General features: G+C 43.0%; 2 protein-coding genes across 14 annotated transcripts in view; one reads left to right on the top strand and one right to left on the bottom strand.

The window, feature by feature from the left end:
* The window catches only part of LOC138845860 (uncharacterized), a 159,251-nt gene that overhangs the window by 21,193 nt on the left and 119,450 nt on the right, over positions 1–18,608 (top strand). For 6 of the 11 annotated variants that reach the window (XR_011383085.1, XR_011383086.1, XR_011383079.1 and 3 more), the window contains one exon: positions 4,545–4,661. The exons of 1 other annotated variant lie outside the window; for it this stretch is intronic. Coding sequence is in view for 3 of the 10 variants with exons in the window: in XM_070059675.1 (XP_069915776.1) it covers positions 4,545–4,661 (117 nt within the window). In the remaining 7 variants the exon portion in view is untranslated. The remainder of the gene's footprint in view (positions 1–4,544; positions 4,662–18,608) is intronic. 4 more of the 11 variants (XR_011383083.1, XR_011383081.1, XR_011383082.1 and 1 more) reach the window with 1 other exon arrangement.
* Positions 1–18,608, bottom strand: part of SPMIP4 (sperm microtubule inner protein 4) — a 30,756-nt gene that overhangs the window by 5,987 nt on the left and 6,161 nt on the right. Inside the window, exons 2-7 of one of the 3 annotated variants that reach the window (XM_070059671.1) lie at positions 17,514–17,589; positions 15,066–15,242; positions 12,160–12,231; positions 9,470–9,499; positions 5,979–6,163; positions 3,033–3,121 (exon numbers count right to left, since the gene is read on the bottom strand). In XM_070059671.1, coding sequence (XP_069915772.1) covers positions 3,033–3,121; positions 5,979–6,163; positions 9,470–9,499; positions 12,160–12,231; positions 15,066–15,242; positions 17,514–17,566 — 606 coding nt within the window. In that variant the 5' untranslated portion in view covers positions 17,567–17,589. Of the gene's footprint in view, positions 1–3,032; positions 3,122–5,978; positions 6,164–9,469; positions 9,500–12,131; positions 12,232–15,065; positions 15,243–17,513; positions 17,590–18,608 lie in introns of those variants that run through there. The other 2 variants (XM_008261548.4, XM_070059672.1) reach the window with 2 other exon arrangements.

Here is an 18,608-nt window from a genome sequence, read left to right on the forward strand (position 1 = left end):
CTTATCTTTTTCATTATTTATAGAGCCAGCTGACTTGGAAATATGAAGGACTTTTTTTTCCCTTCCAAATACTGTTTTTTTCTTTTTTTTAAAGATTTGTAAAATTTATTTGAAAGGCAGAGTTACAGAGAGGCAGATGCAGAGAGAGAGAGGTCTTCCATCTGTTGGTTCACTACCCAAATGGTGGCAGTGGCTGAAGCTGGGCTGATCTGAGGCCAGGAGCCAGGAGCTTCTTCCAGGTCTCCCACGTGGGCGCAGGGACCCAAGGAGTTGGGCCATCATCTACTGCTTTTCTAGGCCATAGCAGAGAGCTGGATTGGAAGTGGAGCAGCCGGGACTTGAACTGGTGCCCATATGGGATGCTGGCACTGCAGGTGATGGCTTTACTCCCTACACCACTGCACTGGCCCCCAAATATTGTTCTACTAATAGGAGTGGCCTACATATTTATGTACTCTATATGGCCTGTAGATCACATGTTCCCCACTCTTGGGGCTGGAGAGGAGGGAGAAGATTAAGAAGACCTTGGCAGATAAATAACAAGGCATCCTTGCCATGGATCCTGCCCTCAGAAAATGATTTCACAGAAGTGAGAGGCAGCCTGGGACGGGGTTTCTAAAAGCACCCCAGCTAGTTGTGATGTGTAGCTGAGGTTGAGGACCTGCTCCGGCAGGAGGTAAACACAATATAAAAAATGGAGCACTGCAGATAAAGCTGAAGCTCTTTGACCACCTCCTCCAGTTAAGTAGTGGGGAGGACAAGACAGGACCTTATCCTAAAGATTAAAAAATGACAGCAAAGATGAGCCATGTGTTAGTGCTGTCAAGTTCACTATCGATGTTATTTTTTATTTCTTTGTTCCGGAAAATGCGAAACTTGATTAGGGTTAGGGATGAGCCAGAATGACTGACAGTGAAAATTAAGACCAGTTCGAACAGATTAATGAAGTGAAATCACTCATTAGAGAAAAGAGGAAGAATCAAATAAATATTTACATTGCGGGGATAAATATATAAAATATTCTATCTCCAAAGAGCTTGTGGGCCTAGCATTGTGACTGAGTAGGTTAAGCCACTGTTTGCAGTGCTGACTTTGGATTGCTGGCTCAAGGCTCTGCTGCTATGATTCTTTTCCAGCTCCCTGCTAATGTGCCTTGGAAAGCAGCAGCACATGCCACAAGTGTTTGGGCCCTTGCCTCCCCTCTCAGAGACCAGGGTATAGTTCCAGGCTCCTGGCCTTGGCCTGGACCAGCTCCAATCTTTGCAGCCACTTGGGGAGTGAACCACTGAATGAAAGATCTCTTAACCACCCCCCTCCCCAATACTCTCCCTATCAAGCAAATAACAAATCTTAAAAAAACCATAAAACTTATAATTCAGTTGATGAGACTGAAAATATACCTAAAAAATTACTTGTTACAGTAGATGTGGTAGAAGTCAGAACAGGGAGAAACCGTTTCTGCTGGAGTCTCATCACTTATAAGTTAGTCTTTTCCAAACCTCTCATATGAGCTTCAGGGGAGGAAGTAGGGCCTGATGCTGAAAGGTGTTTATAACTCAGCTAAGGCACTGGGATTTACACCCGGGAAAGGGAGCTATTCAAGGTGGCTGCAAGGGGCTGTGAGACAAGAGAAAGCGGCATTGCAATGAGCAGGAGGACAATACAAGCTGTAAATGTCGTGATGAAACGATCTCCAGGATAAACTCTTATGTTTCACTTAAAAGAATGACGGAGATCCAGTAAAGCATTTGACCTTTTAAGGATTCCTAGTGATGTATAGCTTTAAAACGCAGACAGGAGGGGCCAGCATTGTGGTATAACAAGCTAAGCTGCTACCTGTGATGTCAGCATCCCACGGGGGCACTAGTTCAAGTCCTAGCTGCTCACTTCCGATCCAGGTCCCTGCTGATGAGCCTGGGAAGGCAGCAGAAGATGGCCAAAGTCACTGGGCCCCTGCACCCATGTAGGCGACCTGGAAGAAGCTCCTGGCTCCTAGCTTCAGCCTGGACCAGCCCTGGCTGTTGCAGCCATTTGAAGAGTGAATCAGTGGATGGAAGATCTCTCTCCCTGTCTTTAATAAATGTTGACTATGGTTATGTTCAAATATCTAGATACTTTCCTTCATGTTAAAATTTCCCTTTTTCCATGTCAAGTTATGGTACAGAGTTTGGAGATTAGTTCCACAAACCTGAGTTCTGTGGTCATGACATCATCACAAACTCTTCAAGCCTCAGTTTCCTTATCTATGTGATGGGAATGATGATTCTGACCCTGAGATTATTCTCACAGCTGAATGACGTGGTATATATATAGTGGTCAGTATGGTGGCTGTTGTTTTATTATAGAGTTGACACAAATATATATTGGAACAATAATAGCTTGTAAATCTTTCTGAAAAGCTCCCATTTACTGTGTGCATATGTGGAGTTATTTGATGTATTATAAATCCTAAGAATAAAACTAGGGGAACACAGACTGCATGAAACAGTCCTTCTCCATCATCTTTCAGGGTTAGGGGAAGGAGGAAGCTGTTTCCTTTTTGTTATTGTCATTTTTTTTTATTATGTAATGTATTTGAAGGAGGGAGAAGAAGGAGGAGGAGAAAGAGATCTTCCATCTGCTGGTTCACTTCCCAAATGGCTGCAACAGCCAGAACTGAGCAGGCCTAAGCCAGAAGTCTGGAACCCCATCTGGGCCATCTTCTGTTCTTTCCCAGATGCATTAGCAGGGAGCTGAATTGGAAGTGGAGCCACTGGGACTCAAACTGGCACTCCAATATGGGATGTCTGTGACAGCTTAGCTCACTGTGCCACAAGGATGGTCCCTGTTTTTTAAATAACTGTGTAAGTGTTCTGTAAGTGCCAAAATTTCATGAAATAAGCTAAGAAAATTGAAAAATGTGAATTGTGGTTAAAAATCTCAAATTTTTCATCAAGATAGAAAATAAAAATCCATTTTTTTGATTTTTATAAAGTTACTGAGTAAAAATATTTTCTACTTTCTTTTAAACATGCATTTTATAAAGTACTTACGTCATAATAGACGGCCTGACCTGGCCACGTTAGTGCTGCCTTCTTTGAATCCATGGGATAATCAAGCAGTTCGTATCTGTAAGGGTTACCTGAAAATTTCAGGAAAAGCATTGTTATCATGGATATGTTGAAGCAGTCCTTTCACTAGTGGGGTTTATGGTCAGTCAACAGTCATTAGAAATAAGCACACACAAGGCGGAGGTGGAGGCTGCTGTCCACCTTACCTGTCCAGTTACAATGTCCGACCTGCAGCCCACCTGGAGCCCTGAGCCTCCCCAGGTGTGTGCAGTTTGGTGAGGGCTACACAGAGTGAGAAGAAGCCCTCAATGGGAGTCCTTCCTGCTTGTTTAGGAGAGCTCTCAAATAAATAGTAAATCTTCCTGGATCCTCTCTCTGCTCTCTGGGGCTGGGTGATTTCTTTATTCCTGTTTTGGCTTTTCTCTGTCTAAACATCAAGAGTTTTCCAAAATGAAGTTAGTACTTACTTACCAAAAAGGGACTGAACGAGGACTATTTGGGTTTGTGGTTTGGTAAGATTTACCATACCTAGCCTGGCTTCCTCTGGCCCCATGTTTCAAGTTGAGGAAGGATCACGGGAAGAAAGATCAAAGGCTGGCATTACTGACACTTCACACTTGCCAGTCACTGTACTGAACATGTGTTCTGTAGCATGACTATGAGAAAGGGGATTATCCCCACTTTTGTGAAGGAGGACACTTGTTTCTTTGGTGCCTCATCTATGACTGCACTGAAAAGTGCATGAATACATGTATTTCTGTGATTTCTTGCTAGCTGTATGTACTGGCATAATTTCATAAATTGTTTAATTCAAGATTTAAGAACTACTTTGACAATATACCTAAAAGGATCATCAAAATCTCACTATTTAGGTATCCTATTTTGTAGTTCTTTTATACAGCAGCCACGCCCCTCCCCACAACGATTCCCCTCATATAACCACATATTGCAGCCAACCCTGAGGAGTAAACTTGACCCAGCATTCACTACCTTTATTATGCTGACTTATCTGAGAAGTAACATGAAGTCTGGAATTATGTGATAGCAGGGTCATTATATATAAGCAAAGTAATAACAGTGACTGATAACATGTATTTCTGCTATCATTGAACTTGGTGCTAATATTCTTTTTTTAAAAGTTTTTTTAATTTATTTGATGGAGTGACAGAGGGAGGGAGGGAGGGAAAGAGAGAGAGAGAGAGAGAGAGAGAGAGAGAGAGAAGAGACAGAGAGAAAGGTCTTCCATCCGCTTTTTCACTCCCCAAATGGCTGAAATGGCCAGAGCTACACTGATCTAAAGCCAGGAGCTAGGAGCTTCTCCTGGTCTCCCATGTGGGTGCAGGAGCCCAAGGATCTGGGCCATCTTCTACTGCTTTCCCAGGCCATAGCAGAGAGCTGGATCAGAAGAGCAGCAGCTGGGACTAGAACCGGCACCCATTTGGGATGCTGGCGCCGCAGGTGGAGGATTAACCCCTGCTAATATTCTTTTTATAGATGGAGAAGCAGAGGCAGAGAAGGTGGCAGAGGCAGAATTCTACACATGCAGTCTCTTCCAAGGTTTGTGCTCTTAGCACCCCACTACAGCTCCCAAACATTCCCATCGCTGATAAGGTACGGGTGTTGATATTGATGATGGCACTATCCTCTCTTTGGATTTTTGTCCAAATATTCATGGAAAGAGGCAGTGAATTTTAGGACAATGCTTGAATCTTACATACCTCCCAGCCTACCACATGCCCTTCCTGTCACTTTCGGTTAGTATCTTCAGTTTTTCTCCAGAGGTCTCTACTGTTCTCACACATACATAAAGTCTGAGGTGTCCAATGGAGGAGACTGAATGCCTAGGTCAGGGAAACGCCATTCTCCCAGTCACACATACCCACCAGAATTTGGAGGTGTGACTGGGAGAGAATGCTGCAGGTGGTAAGACCCCTGAGCAAACTGCTCCACTACTTCCCGAGTTTAATCCAATGGGGGTCTTCCAGTCTAACATCTACTGCCATACCCACATCCAGACCCTGATGACTGAGCCGGATGTGGTCTCTGTGCTCATCACCTGAGTCCAGATGGAATTTTTAAAAGCTAAACCATATGACAGTGGTTTAAAAGCTATACCATAAGATGGTACAGGAAGGGAAAAATAGAAATACAGGTAGAATCAAAACAGGTCTACAAAGCTTTGGTTTCTAACATGGGAAACTGCGTGTCAGGGGTGGCAAGCTCAGGAGTGATGGCCCAGAGTCTGATCTGACTGCTCTCTGGTGAGCCTGCAGCTGATCCTACAGTGCAGACACGGTGGAGAATGTTTCTCTATTGATGGGTCATGCATTTGTTGGCCGGCGCTGTGGCTCACTAGGCTAATCCTCCACCTGCGGCGCTGGCACCCTGGGTTCTAGTCCCGGTTGGGGCGCCGGTTCTGTTCCGGTTGCTCCTCTTCCAGTCCAGCTCTCTGCTGTGGCCCACCCAAGAAGCCAGTGGAGGATGGCGCAAGTGCTTGGGCCCTGCACCTGCATGGGAGACCAGGAGGAAGCACCTGGCTCCTGGCTTCGGATGGGTGCAGCGTGCTGGCTGTAGCAGCTGTTTGGGGAGTGAACCAACGGAAAAGGAAAATCTTTCTCTCTGTCTCTCTCTCTAACTCTGCCTGTCAAACAAACAAACAAACAAACAAAAAAACCAGGTCTACAAAGCTTTGGTTTCTAACATGGGAAATTGCGTGTCAGGGGTGGCAAGCTCAGGAGTGATGGCCCAGAGTCTGATCTGACTGCTCTCTGGTGAGCCTGCAGCTGATCCTACAGTGTAGACACGGTGGAGAATGTTTCTCTATTGGTGGGTCATGCATTTGTGACAAGTCCTTGCATTTCTTGCTTTAATTTTATTGAGTAAGGTCTGTCAATAAGAATACAGTTCTGATTACAAATCACACCTTACCTCTTGTCTTCAGAACAGGAGTTGTATCATAGGTCTTGGTCGGCACAGTGGGGGGAAATGGCCGTTGGCTGCGAGCTCTGATGCCGGTGTAAAGGTCCTTAGGTGATGTAAATGTTGGGAACATGGCACCTCGAGAGATGTGTGTATGGTAAGGGTGCTCAACTGGAAATGGTGAGCAGATTTCCCTAAGATTGGCAAACAGAATAAAACACAGCAGAAGAGAAAGAAGTGTGATTGAGAAAATTAATCATACAATATTTATTGGAACCCTTCTTTGAGGCAAAGGCGGCTCTTTTTTTTTTTTTAAATTTTTTTAAAAATTTTTTTGCCAGGCAGAGTGGACAGTGAGAGAGAGAGAGACAGAGAGAAAGGTCTTCCTTTTCTGTTGGTTCACCCCCCAATGGCTGCTGCGGCCGGTGCACCATGCTGATCCGAAGGCAGGAGCCAGGTGCTTCTCCTGGTCTCCCATGGGGTGCAGGGCCCAAGCACTTGGGCCATCCTCCACTGCACTCCTGGGCCACAGCAGAGAACTGGACTGGAAGAGGAGCAACCGGGACAGAATCCGGCACCCCGACCGGGACTAGAACCCGGTGTGCGGGCACCACAGGTGGAGGATTAGCCTAGTGAGCCGCGGCACCGGCCATGGGTTGAATTTTGTCTCCCTCCTAAACAGATGTTGAAGTCTTAACTCCATATTGTGACCTTATGTGGAAGTAGGGTCACTGCAGATACAATTGTTTAGGATGGGGTCATCCTAGAGTAGAGTAGGTCCTGAATCCAATAGAGCTGGTGTCCCTAAAAAGAGGGAAATTTGGGGGCAGGTATTTGGCACAGCAATTAAACTTTTGAAACACCCACATCCCATATTGGAATGCCTGGGTTCATTAGAATCCTGACCCTCCTTCAGACTCCATCTTCCTGGTAATGTGCACCCTGGGAGGCAGCAGTTGATGGTTCTAGTAGTTGGGTTCTTGCCACCCAGGTAGGAGACCCAGATGGGGTTCCAGGCTTCTGGCTGTAGCCAGGCCCAGTCTCAGCTGTTGCATGCATTTGGGGAGTGAACTGGCAGTTGGAGGTTCTTTTAGCACATCAAATACATACAAATAAATATGTTTTAAAAGAGGGAAATCTGGAAACAGATGAACACATACCAAGAACAATATGTGAAGATGAAGATAATCCTCAGGATAGTAATGCATTTGTGTGGTGAAAATGCTTCAAACATTCATGGAAAATATAACTGTGTTTGGATTTCTCACTTTTTTTTTGGCAACAAAATAAACTTAACCTTTTAACTCCATTTTTCAATGAACTTTTTGAGGTCTCTCACACAAGCTAAGGAACACTGAAGACTGCCAGCAAACCAGCAGCACTCAGGACAGGTTGGGAACGGCTTCTCTCCCAGCCCCCAGAAGGAACACACCCTGCCGACGCTCTGGTCTGAGTCTAGCCTCCCACACCATAAGCAAAGGGGAATCTGGGACACACAACAAAAGACTTCACTTTTAATTATGCCTATAAGGAAAATCTGAGAAGTCAAAAAAAAAAAAAAAAAAGGGGGGGGGTTCTTCACAAAATTTTTTAAACTAAGTAAAAAAAAATTAAAAACCCCTTGAACTTTAATTTTATTAGCTTTCAAGTAGGTTTTCGCTTTAACTAAAACACAGTTTTAAAGTCTCAGTGTAATATTTTCAGTTAAGATTGATACGGGTAGGAGGGGGCTACATTTGGCCTGGTGGTTAGGCTGTGTCTGCATCCCAGCTCTGTTCTGGATTCCAGCTTTTTGCTGGTGTGCATCCTGGGATGTAGTAGGTGATGACTCCAGTTACTGGGTCCCTGCCACCCATGTGGGAGACATGCATTGAACTTCCAGCTCCCAGCTTTGGTCTGGCCCAGCCCCAACCACTGTGAGCATTTGGGGAGTGGGCTGGTGGATGGGAGCTCTATCTTTCAAAAAAAAAAATAATAATCATGGGACGCTAGTGGTACCAAGAGCACCTTGTGCGCAGACCTTGGTTTCTATTAGCAGTCTCCAATAAAAGGCCAGGGTTTCCTGGAGTACGGCCAATTCTAAAGGTGGGGCAGGAGACATAAAGCATGAGCCAAAAAAGCAAGGAAATGCTGAAAGAAAAAACCCTATGACACCCCCCCCCCCCCCACCGCCGCCACGAAGGGGAAAAGTAAGGGATGACCTGAAAGAGCTCCTTTAAAGCGGTTCTGGATTACCACCAAAGCACACAGCACCAAGTAAACATCCACAAGTCCACACTGATAGAACCAGTGACTGAGTCCGTGAACAACGGTGTAAAGTGCCTGTGCAGAAGAGCGGCCAGTAACTCAGGGAGGTGCTATTCCTGGGAAAGGGGCCAGAGTTCCAGATGCCTTATGTGTGGGTTGCAACCGTGACTTTCTTCTAAAAATTCACCATGGAAAGGAGGGGGAAAGGAGCTGATAAACACCTTCCTCCAGGTGATCAAGGTGAACATCAGTAGAGAACAGTCGTGTCAACAGCAGGTGGCCGTGACATGTGAGGAAAATGCCACTTTACCTCTGTGGCCTTTCTCCCTGAAAACATGACCCCAGTGCAGCCATAAGGAAAAAATCCACCAAAACCCAGCTGGGGGGGGGCATCCTATGAAATACCTGACCAAGGAGAGACTGACAAACGGTCAGAGCCAAGAGAAACCTAAGGAGACAATGACAACTCATGTAATCTGGTGTCCCGGATGGAATCCAGAACAGAGAAAGGATGTTAGGGAAGAACCGAGGACATCTGAATAGAGGATGGACATTAGTTAATAGTAATGCTTCCATGTTCACTAATTGTGGAAAATATGCAAATTACATGTATAATGCTAATAAAGGAGAACGCTGGTGTGGGGTACATGAGAACTCTGTACTTGTCTTCCCAGTAATCTTATGCTACACCAGAAAAGTTTATTTTAAAACAATTAACAGAGGATATGACTGGAGAGAAATCAATATCAAATTGGCAGGGCCTGTGCTGTGGTGTAGCAGATAAAACCACCACCTGCAGCACTGAGTCCCATATAGGCACTGGTTCTGGTCCTGGCTGCTTCATTGCCCATCTAGCTCCCTGCTAATGTGCCTGGGAAAGCAGTGGAAAATGGCCCAAGTGCATGGGCCCCTACACCCATGCGGGATACCCGGAAGACTCTCTTGGCACCTGGTTTTGGATCAGCCCAGCTCTGGCTGTTGCAGCCATTGGAGAGTGAACCAGAGGGTGGAAGACATCTCTTTCTCTCTCAGCCATTGGGGAGTGAACCAGAGGATGGGAGACATCTCTCTTTCTCTAACTCTGCCTTTCAAATAAATAAATAAATAAAATAAAATTGGCAGCAATCTCTCCCCAAATTGTTCATAGCTTCCACGAAGTCCCATTCATCTTCACACTTGTCTAAGACATATGGAATGCCAATGGATTATTTCTTGATTTTAACAGGAAAGTAAAGTATAAGTTGTATACTTACCTTACTATTGAACTAGGTGGTTTGGGCATCCTAGAATAAAAACAGGAAACAAATCCTAATTTATATTTAGAGTTTTTAAAGCTGGTTATCCTATTAGAAACTTGCTTAAGAGTAAAGATGTATTCCATTTCAAACTACCATGTCATAACAATAATATTTTGGGGCAGGTGTTTAGCCTAGTGGTTAAGACACTGGAGTCCTACAAAGGAGGACCTGGATTTGAGTGCTGGCTTTGGCTTCTGCTAATGCAGACAGTGGTGATGGCTCAAGTAATGGGGTTCTTGCTACCCAAATGGGAGACCTGGGCTGAGTTCTTGGCTCTAGGCTTTCACCCCAGCCCAGTCCTGGCCATTGTAGACATTTAGGATGTAAACCAGCAGATGGGAGCACTTTCCCTCTCTGTCTCTCAAATAAATAAAAATGAGAAATAATGTTCTTGTTGAACTTTCTGGAACACTGAATATTGACAAGACAGAGAGATGTGGCCTGTTCATGTCATTGGTGATTTTTCCATTCTGTTTATTCTAACTGTAGTCCTGCTCACCACCATTCTGCATCTCATTTGCAGTGAAGGTATGGGGGTGGGGGCTTGCTATTTCTAATAAGAGGTCTCTGGTTCTCACGACCTTCACCCATAATCAGGCAGTAGCCACAGTGCCCTGATGAAGCCTGACCATACATGTGCTGCAATCAAATGACCTAAAATGACCTGAGTGACTCAGATGAGAGGATGCATAAGTACCACGTGTGTGCTCTGTCCTGCTCAGGACTGTTGATCTCTTCTGTGTTTCCCAGTCAACAGAGAGGGCAGAATAAAAGTGATCAAGTCCCTGGAGGCAATCACTTTCCTGAATCGGTTCATTCCAAAGTCATGTGTTTATTGTTTACTCTGAACCTTAAATGCCAAGAAATAATAGTGCAGTACTCGGCCAAAGTCTATTTGAGAGACAGACAGACATCCACTTATATTTGATTTCAATAATTAGTTCAAGCCTGTGCAAGTAACATTCAAAAGATTTCAGGCATTAAAAGTAAACAGAATGCAATCAAACTGAAATTAAATATACTGTTTAATATTTTCAGATGTTCTTCCATTCTGGGGATATTCAGTAGATAGGTATGTGAGCCATATAATTGTATTACACACTATGTATTATCAATATACAATTCATATGAACTATAAAAGTTTATAGCCTTCTTTATCTGTACTCTATGTTTGTGGGCTTGGCACTAAGAGAGCATACCCTATCTTCCGGCTAATTGTTGAACTGGGGAGATGCAGGGTGATGACTACATGGATCCAAGGATCCTAGAGTTTCAGCTTGGTTACTAAATCTATAAAACATCTGTCAGAATAAAAATTGTTCTCGATTTTGATATGTTTGAGTTGATTCAAAATGAAAAAAAGTATAAACATCTAAAGTTTTTATTTAAAAACAAAAGGACACCTTTAATGAAATACAAAATTTGAAAGAATAAAATGAAAGTAACAAATGCTCAGACACACTAGTCCTTGAGCCAAACTAGTCCATTGATTTTACTGCTAAGCTGCACAAATACTTTGCAAACTTCACTAATCCCAAAGGGGTAAAGCCCAGCCAGCCACAAGTTTGTCTTTTTGGCTCCCTCTAGTGGCTGAAATTTATATTAATGTTTTACCCAAAACAATTTCTAATCAAAGAAGGGATATTTTTATTGTTACTTCAGTGCTGTCAGTGTTTTATTGTTATATGAAAATAAAAATGTATGCTTTTATATTATGCATGATAAACTATTTCAATGAGTACCACACAATTTAGTATTCTGGAAAAGAATACCCCTTAAGCAAAGAGTAAATTAATAAGTATTCTTTATCCAAAAGAGACATAGGGGATGATTTTATTAAGTTATTTATGGATGATTACAGAAATCTTCTCTCTTCAAAATTCTGATAGAAAATTTGTTGAGGGCTACGGTGACATTTTCTATGAATGTTGTTTTTTTTTTTTTTTTTTTTTTTTGACAGGCAGAGTGGACAGTGAGAGAGAGAGACAGAGAGAGAAAGGTCTTCCTTTGCCGTTGGTTCACCCTCCAATGGCCGCTGCGGCCGGCGCGCTGCGGCCGGCGCACCACACTGATCCGATGGCAGGAGCCAGGATCCAGGTGCTTTTCCTGGTCTCCCATGGGGTGCAGGGCCCAAGCACCTGGGCCATCCTCCACTGCACTCCCTGGCCATAGCAGAGAGATGGCCTGGAAGAGGGGCAACCGGGACAGAATCCTGCGCCCCAACCGGGACTAGAACCCGGTGTGCCGGCGCCGCAAGGTGGAGGATTAGCCTATTGAGCCACGGCGCCGGCTCATCTATGAATGTTTTAAGAAATGTGACATGTTCTTTTTAGATTAAGTGGGTTAAAGACACGGACATGGACCAAGATCACCTGTATCAATCCCTTTGAACACTGCGATTCATTATCCCCTATTTTTCTTGACTTTAAATATTTCCAACCATTGTTTTTCAGTTTGCTTGCTTTTATCTTTGGTTTTGTCTTGGTTTCCAAGATTCATGATTACTATTCTTTCTAAAAAAGGATGAACCTGAACCTGCTTCTCTACAAGTCCACACTGTGGGACTTTTAAATTTCTCACATACTCATTTCCACATAAAAATGTTACTTGATCTCACATAAGGAAAAAAAATAATGCAGACTTGCAGAGAGTCATTTCCAGAGATGTCGCTTCTTCTGTTCGGTCTCAGATGACAGAAGTGCTCCATAGGAAGCTTCCTGGAAAGAAAGAAAAGATCAATTTGAACATCTTTTAAATTAACAAAGTATGGGAAAGATAGTAAAGACAAATATATTAATGCAACCACTTATACATAGAAATTCTGTGTATGCAAATGTAACATTTTCAATCAGCAGAAAGGGATATATTATTTCAATAAACTGTACAGGAACATTCACTGCTCATTTGGAAAATAATCCATCTCTATTTCACACTATTCAGAAAGATAGTGAAAAATCTAAAGAACTGGGAGAAAAAACCTACATGAACATTAAAATAAAACATACTGGAATATGCTTTTTCCTTTGGTGGTAGGGAAGGTATCAAATAAGATTTCTCTTTTAAAACTTGAAAGCAAAATGGGAATTTGATGAAATAAAATTTTGAAAATTGTAAGCTACCATTAAGAGCTTGAAACAACAATTTGAAGACAAATATTTGCAACAATAACACAACAAAGATTGATATCCACAACATAAAGAGCCAGTGAGAATCTATAGGTATATAAACAATACAATTGGGCACAGAATAACAGCAGAAAGGAAATGCACACATAAAACAGACTTTAAGACAAAGTGCTCAATCTAACCGGTAAACAAACAAACCCATTCTTAGATGCCCTTTATACCTATTAAATGGAGAAAAATTAGAGTTTGATAGTATAATACAGATGGTTGAGAGTGTCAAGTGATAATTAAAGACAATGGCATGAGAATATAATAATTTGGGTTGTAGCTACTACTAAAATTAAAAATAGTCATATTATGGCTGAGAACTTCCTCTTGGGATTTGCCCTAGGGCACTTGCACATGAGCTCCAGGAGCCCTGGACAACCTGGACAACCTGGACAAGGGTGATCAGAGTATAAATGTCAGACAGAGGAAGATAGCACATGAGGGGCCACTAAATCCATGATGCATCCATACTGTGCACCACTGTTAGCAATGGAAAAGCAGGACATAGATCTGTACTTACTGATATGGGGGCAACTCTTGATTCTAGAGAGGAAAAGACCCCAGGGTGCCTACTGTTATATATTCCACACATAAATAGAATAATACCACATATTTTCAATGGACGCATATGAGTGTACTTCAAAGAGTTTGTAGAAAAAGAAGGAATTTGTAGAAAAAATTTGGCACAGTGTAACCACTTTAAACAGTTGCCAATTTAAACAGTTAAGTTGCTTGAGAGCAGGGCCTTAAAACATGTTCAATGAATGAATGAAGTTGAGGTCTTCACTCTGTATAATGTGTGTTAATGCCTGAATCTTTCCTACTGGCTTTCTCACTTGTTGGCTTTTTACTGCCTGCTGCAGCCATCAGCCACACACGTCCCTGCTCATGTCTCTTTAGCTGTGGCTTCTCATTCCTAATGCATTTCTTTGATCTGCTAACAACAACAAACTAATTAACAAATTTTGTTAAATAAAATTATAGGCAACCATACATAGCTCCTCCACTAGGGTCCACACTGAATGACAAAACTGTTAAAAGACAAAATTACAAAATTCCCCCACAACATCCTATTTTTGTAGGATTTGATTGGCTGATTCCAGCATCAGGCAGCAGTGTGGACCACAGAGGGTTCAGAGTGCTCCACCCACCCACACAGGCAGGTTTACTTAGAGCCAGGGAGAAGTGACAAGCAAAGACAGAAGTGATGTAGAGACAGCTACAAATGAGGGTATAGCTCCCTTCTGTCTTAGAATAGGATCAGAACAGCTGGCTCCTTGTGACTGGCTGAGGCACAGCTACTTGTAATAAGAGTAGGTTACAGGCTGGTTACGCATCAAGTTAGATATTGATTAGCAGTGTATGGAGAAACCTTAGGCCGAACTTAAAATATGCGAGGAGAGAGCTGTAGGCCAAACTTAATTCAATATAATACTAATTTGTTAGAGAACCAAGTGGAGAGGTAGGTTCCATGCCAAGGTTTGATGGATTCTGCTGACTGAATTTCCTAATTTTAGTATGGTGTTTAACTTTTTTTTTTTTTTTTTTTGCTTTTCTTCAGTTTCAACCTATATTTTGAATACAGTTGCAAGATTTACAAATCATGATTGAAATATTTTAAAACTTAAAAACAATGCTCAGCAGACTGAAATGGCTTTAAGGCTGATGAACACATTACAAACCATCAGTGCTACAACCAGAACATCGCAACAGGCTGTGGCTCCCAAATTCACACAGACGTTCAATCCCCAAAGTCTTAAGTAATGGCATGAAGAGGGAGAAATCTTAATCCAAACGTGGTGTTTAGGAGGTGGGTCTAGCAAGAGGTCCTGGGGCCCTGGAGGCATCCCTTGGAAGGCAGTTCTCCCCAGGGGGCAGGGGGTTGGTTGTAAAAGCAGGGTTGGGACCCGTCCCTCTCCCTGCTTCCTCTGCATGTGCTGTACCACTGCTGTTCAGCAATGCCCAACCACTGGGGCCTGCCCTGTCCTGGACGATGAACCTTCAAAAGCTGGGCTAAAATAAATCTCTGCTTCATAAGTAGCTTGTCTTAGATATTTTGTTGTGGCGAAAAAAGGTTGGCTGATACAAAGGCCAATTGTTTCCTTAAGCAAAAACATCTTTAACAGCTCTCTCACAAGACCCCCCAGTTGCCTCCTCCAGATATTCCCATTTAGTTTTGGATAAGTGAGGGAATCAATCAAAATTTCTGATAAAAGTTCATAAACACAGGCTTTTTACTGACTTCGCAGTTAGAAATTATATAATTAGTTTTTCTGTGTTTTTTAATAAATATCAAAAGAAGTAAGTTTGGAGGCAGATTTAATTGAATAAAAGGCTCACAAGAGAAATAAAGTGAGTAATAAAGACACTGTGGTTACCTTGGCCAGGTCTGTCCACCAAAACCATAGTGTTGATGTCCTTTGCCCATGACACGAGGAGGTTCACATTTTGGTCTGTGATCCTCGGGGAGCGAGATGGGCATTACCCCCCCATACTCCCTTTCTGCGCCCCACGGCAGCCGGCGTTGTTGCAGTGAATCCCTTAATTCCTGATACCTGGGAAAAAGAAGAGAGTTGTGAGATTGCTTCAGCAACAACTAACATTCCTATCACTTCCTAAGTGCTTGTAGATTACATTTTAGGGACACAGATTCCTCTGTGTTGGGTGGACTATGATAGTTTTTTAGGCTTCAGGGAACTGCTGAAGGAAAGAAGTTAAGTTTCTATGAATCCCCCCCCCTTTTTTAAAACAGTTTACTTCTTAAAAACAGGTTACTTCTTAAAAAAATAACTCTCGTGTTATTTAATTCATCCATTTAAAGGTTAGTGGCTTTTAGTTTATTCAGATATGTGTATCTATCACCATAGTCAGTATGAGAACATTTTCATCATCTGAAAAGGAACCCTGTACTCTGATACCATCATCACCTACCCTAGCCCTAAGCAATCACTAATCTACTTTCTGTCTCTATAAATGTGCTTATTCAGGACATTTTGTATAAAAGGAATCATATGTGATCCTTTGGCATGGACTTATTTCAGCATGATTTCATCCATTTTGTAGCATGTACCAGTACTTCATTACCTTTAAAAAATTAATTATTTGAGAGGCAAGGAGACAGATTGAGCGATGCAGAGCCTGTCAGCAGTTCACTCCTCAAATGCTCATAACAGTTAGGGCTGGGATCTGGAGCCGGGAACTCATCCAGGTCTCCCACATGGATAGCAAGAACCCAGCCATCACCATTGCCTCCCAGGGTCTGCACTGGTAGGAAGCTAGAAATTGAACCCAGGCACTCTGATATTGTACCATCAAACACCCACTCCAATCCTTTACAGTTTTTAATTGGGCTATTTATTTCACTCTTGGGTTACAAGGGTCCTCTATAGATCCTGGTTACAAGTCTCTTTTCAGATATATGTAAACATTTTCTCCTGTTCTGGGCATTTTCTTTGTCCTTATTAAGTAAGTGTCTTTTATAGCATGAAAGTTTTTAATCTTGATGAAGTCCCTTTTATCTATTTTTCCTTTTGCTGCTTGTGCTTTTGGTGTCATATCTAAAAACATGTTGTTAAGTCCAGCACTATGAAGATGTACCCTTATGTTTTCTTCAAAGAGCTCTATACTTTTAGCTCTTAACATTTTTTTAAAAGATTTATTTATTTGAAAATCAGAATTAAAGAGAGAGAGGGAGAGTTAGACATCTTCCATCTACTTGTTCACTTCGCAAAGGGCCTTGATAGCCAGAGTTAGGCCAGGTCAAAGCCAAAAGCCAGGAGCCAGGAGCTTTATTCCAGGTCTCCCACAAGGGTGGCAGGGGCCCAAACACTTGGTCCATCTTCTGTTGCTTTCCCTAGGCCATTAGCAGGGAGCTGGATTGGAAGTGCAGCAGTCATATGTATGCCAGCATCGCAAGTGATGTCTTTACCCACTATGTTACAACGCGGGACCAAGTCTTCACATTTAGACCTTTGATTTATGATGAAATAACTTTTTAATATGTTACTGCTTTATTCTTTTGCATGTGGCTGTCCAGTTTTTCTACCATCAACTGTTGAAAAGACTTCTTCATTAAATATTCTTGGCTACAGAGTATCTTATCTTTTGATTTTCAAAGATGGAAAGTATGCTAAAGGGTTCTTGTTCCTAAGTTCTATATGGAACATAATAACAATTCTTAAATGTGGTCCCCAGTGCTGTGGTGTAGCAGGTAAAGCTGCTGCCTGCAGTGCCAGCATCTCATATGGGCGCCGGTTCTAGTCCCGGCTGCTCCACTTCTGATCCAGGCTCTCTGCTATGGCCTGGGAAAGCAGTGGAAGATGGCTCATCTGGGGAGTGAACCAATAGATGGAAGACCTCTTGCTCTCTCTCTCTGCCTCTCTGTAACTCTTTCAAATAAATAAATCTTTTAAAAAAAATGTGGTCTCCATACTAGGAGCATAAGCATTTCCTGAGAGCTCTTTAGAAATGCACATTCTCAGACTCGATCCCAGAACCTACTGATCAGAGTCTGTGGGGATAGAGCCCAGTCAACTGTTTTTAACAAGGTCACTGTAGGTGACTCATGCATGCTAAGGTTTTAAATGCTCCGTCCTATTCAACAGTTGCCTTCTACAGTAATGAGATAATATCCCATCCCTTACAGTAGTACCATTGAGTGGTCTAGAGACAGGCTTAGTCTGATCTTGTAACCGGTAGCTGAGATGATTATCTCTGCTCCTTCTTCACAAAGGCAGGAGAGGCAGGGGCTCTGTCTTGTTCACTGTTGTAAACATGCTGTACCCCAGAAAGAGCTCAGTGAGTATCCATTGAGTAAATATACGCACGAGTGAATGAACAAGGCCAAAGAGCTGGATCTCTTTCCTGGACTGCTGCCCATGATGCAGGAGTGAAATCCTCAGCCTAAGGAGAGAGAGATAACACACACACATGCACGTGCACACACACGCACACACACACACACTTAACATATATAGCAAAAGAACAGCCTCCTAGGTAGGATTTAACGATTTCCATTTTCTAGTAATGGCAGGCTAGGTTATTTGGACCAAACTTCTCACCGAAAACAACTAAAAATTCTGGGAGAAAAAAATTCTTAAAAATAACAAGTTGTTGATAAGACATAGAGGGATATGAAGGCTACATAAGAGGGAGAATAGGGAGCCAGTGAGGGAAACAAGCACAGAAGCCACTTTTGCCCTCAGGGTGGTGCCAGTTTGGCAAATTTATGTTTTCGTTAGAAGGGTGAGGCTACAGAAACCAGCCAGATAAGAATCCAAAGGAGAACATCTAGGACTTGAAGAGCTTACCCTCTCACATTGCAGGTGAGTCAGAGAGAAACCAGTACTCTATGATCTCCCATGTTTGACCTTGGCTTAAGGGGTCCTGGAATGTTAATATACCCAAGGAGCACCTTGCTGACAAGACAGGAATCCCTGTAGGAGGAAGGGTTCTTGGGGGAATCACAAGATAAGTTCTAAAGGATGAGCAGGCATCAGTCTAAGTGTGACAGAGGGGATACTGGGGGACAGAGGATGACATGTAGGAACTTTAAAGTGCCACAGCTGTCCCCATCCTGAGAACAAAGATAAAATCGGGGCAATTAAATAAGGCATGGAGCAAAGATAGGAGTGGATCTTACTGGATCTTAAGGGCTGCATAAGCAGAGTTGAATGCTGTACCATCTCAGTAGAGCTGGTGCAGAGTCAGGGAGTGGGGCACAGTAGAGATGAGCCCTGGCGAGGCATGAAGCATGAGAGGCAAACAAGGACAGCGTTCTGTGGGGCCTTATCAGCCCTTGGGACCACACAGGGCGAGCAAGGGGAGCCAGCTGGGAACATGGAGGAGGAGGCGGAATTGTGGAATCACTGGTTTCTTTGTACTAGTACCAAGCCTGGCTTAAGCTAATCCGCTTGCAATAA

The sequence above is a fragment of the Oryctolagus cuniculus genome, chromosome 16, assembly GCF_964237555.1.
Source record: "Oryctolagus cuniculus chromosome 16, mOryCun1.1, whole genome shotgun sequence".
NCBI classification, from domain to species: Eukaryota; Metazoa; Chordata; class Mammalia; order Lagomorpha; family Leporidae; genus Oryctolagus; species Oryctolagus cuniculus.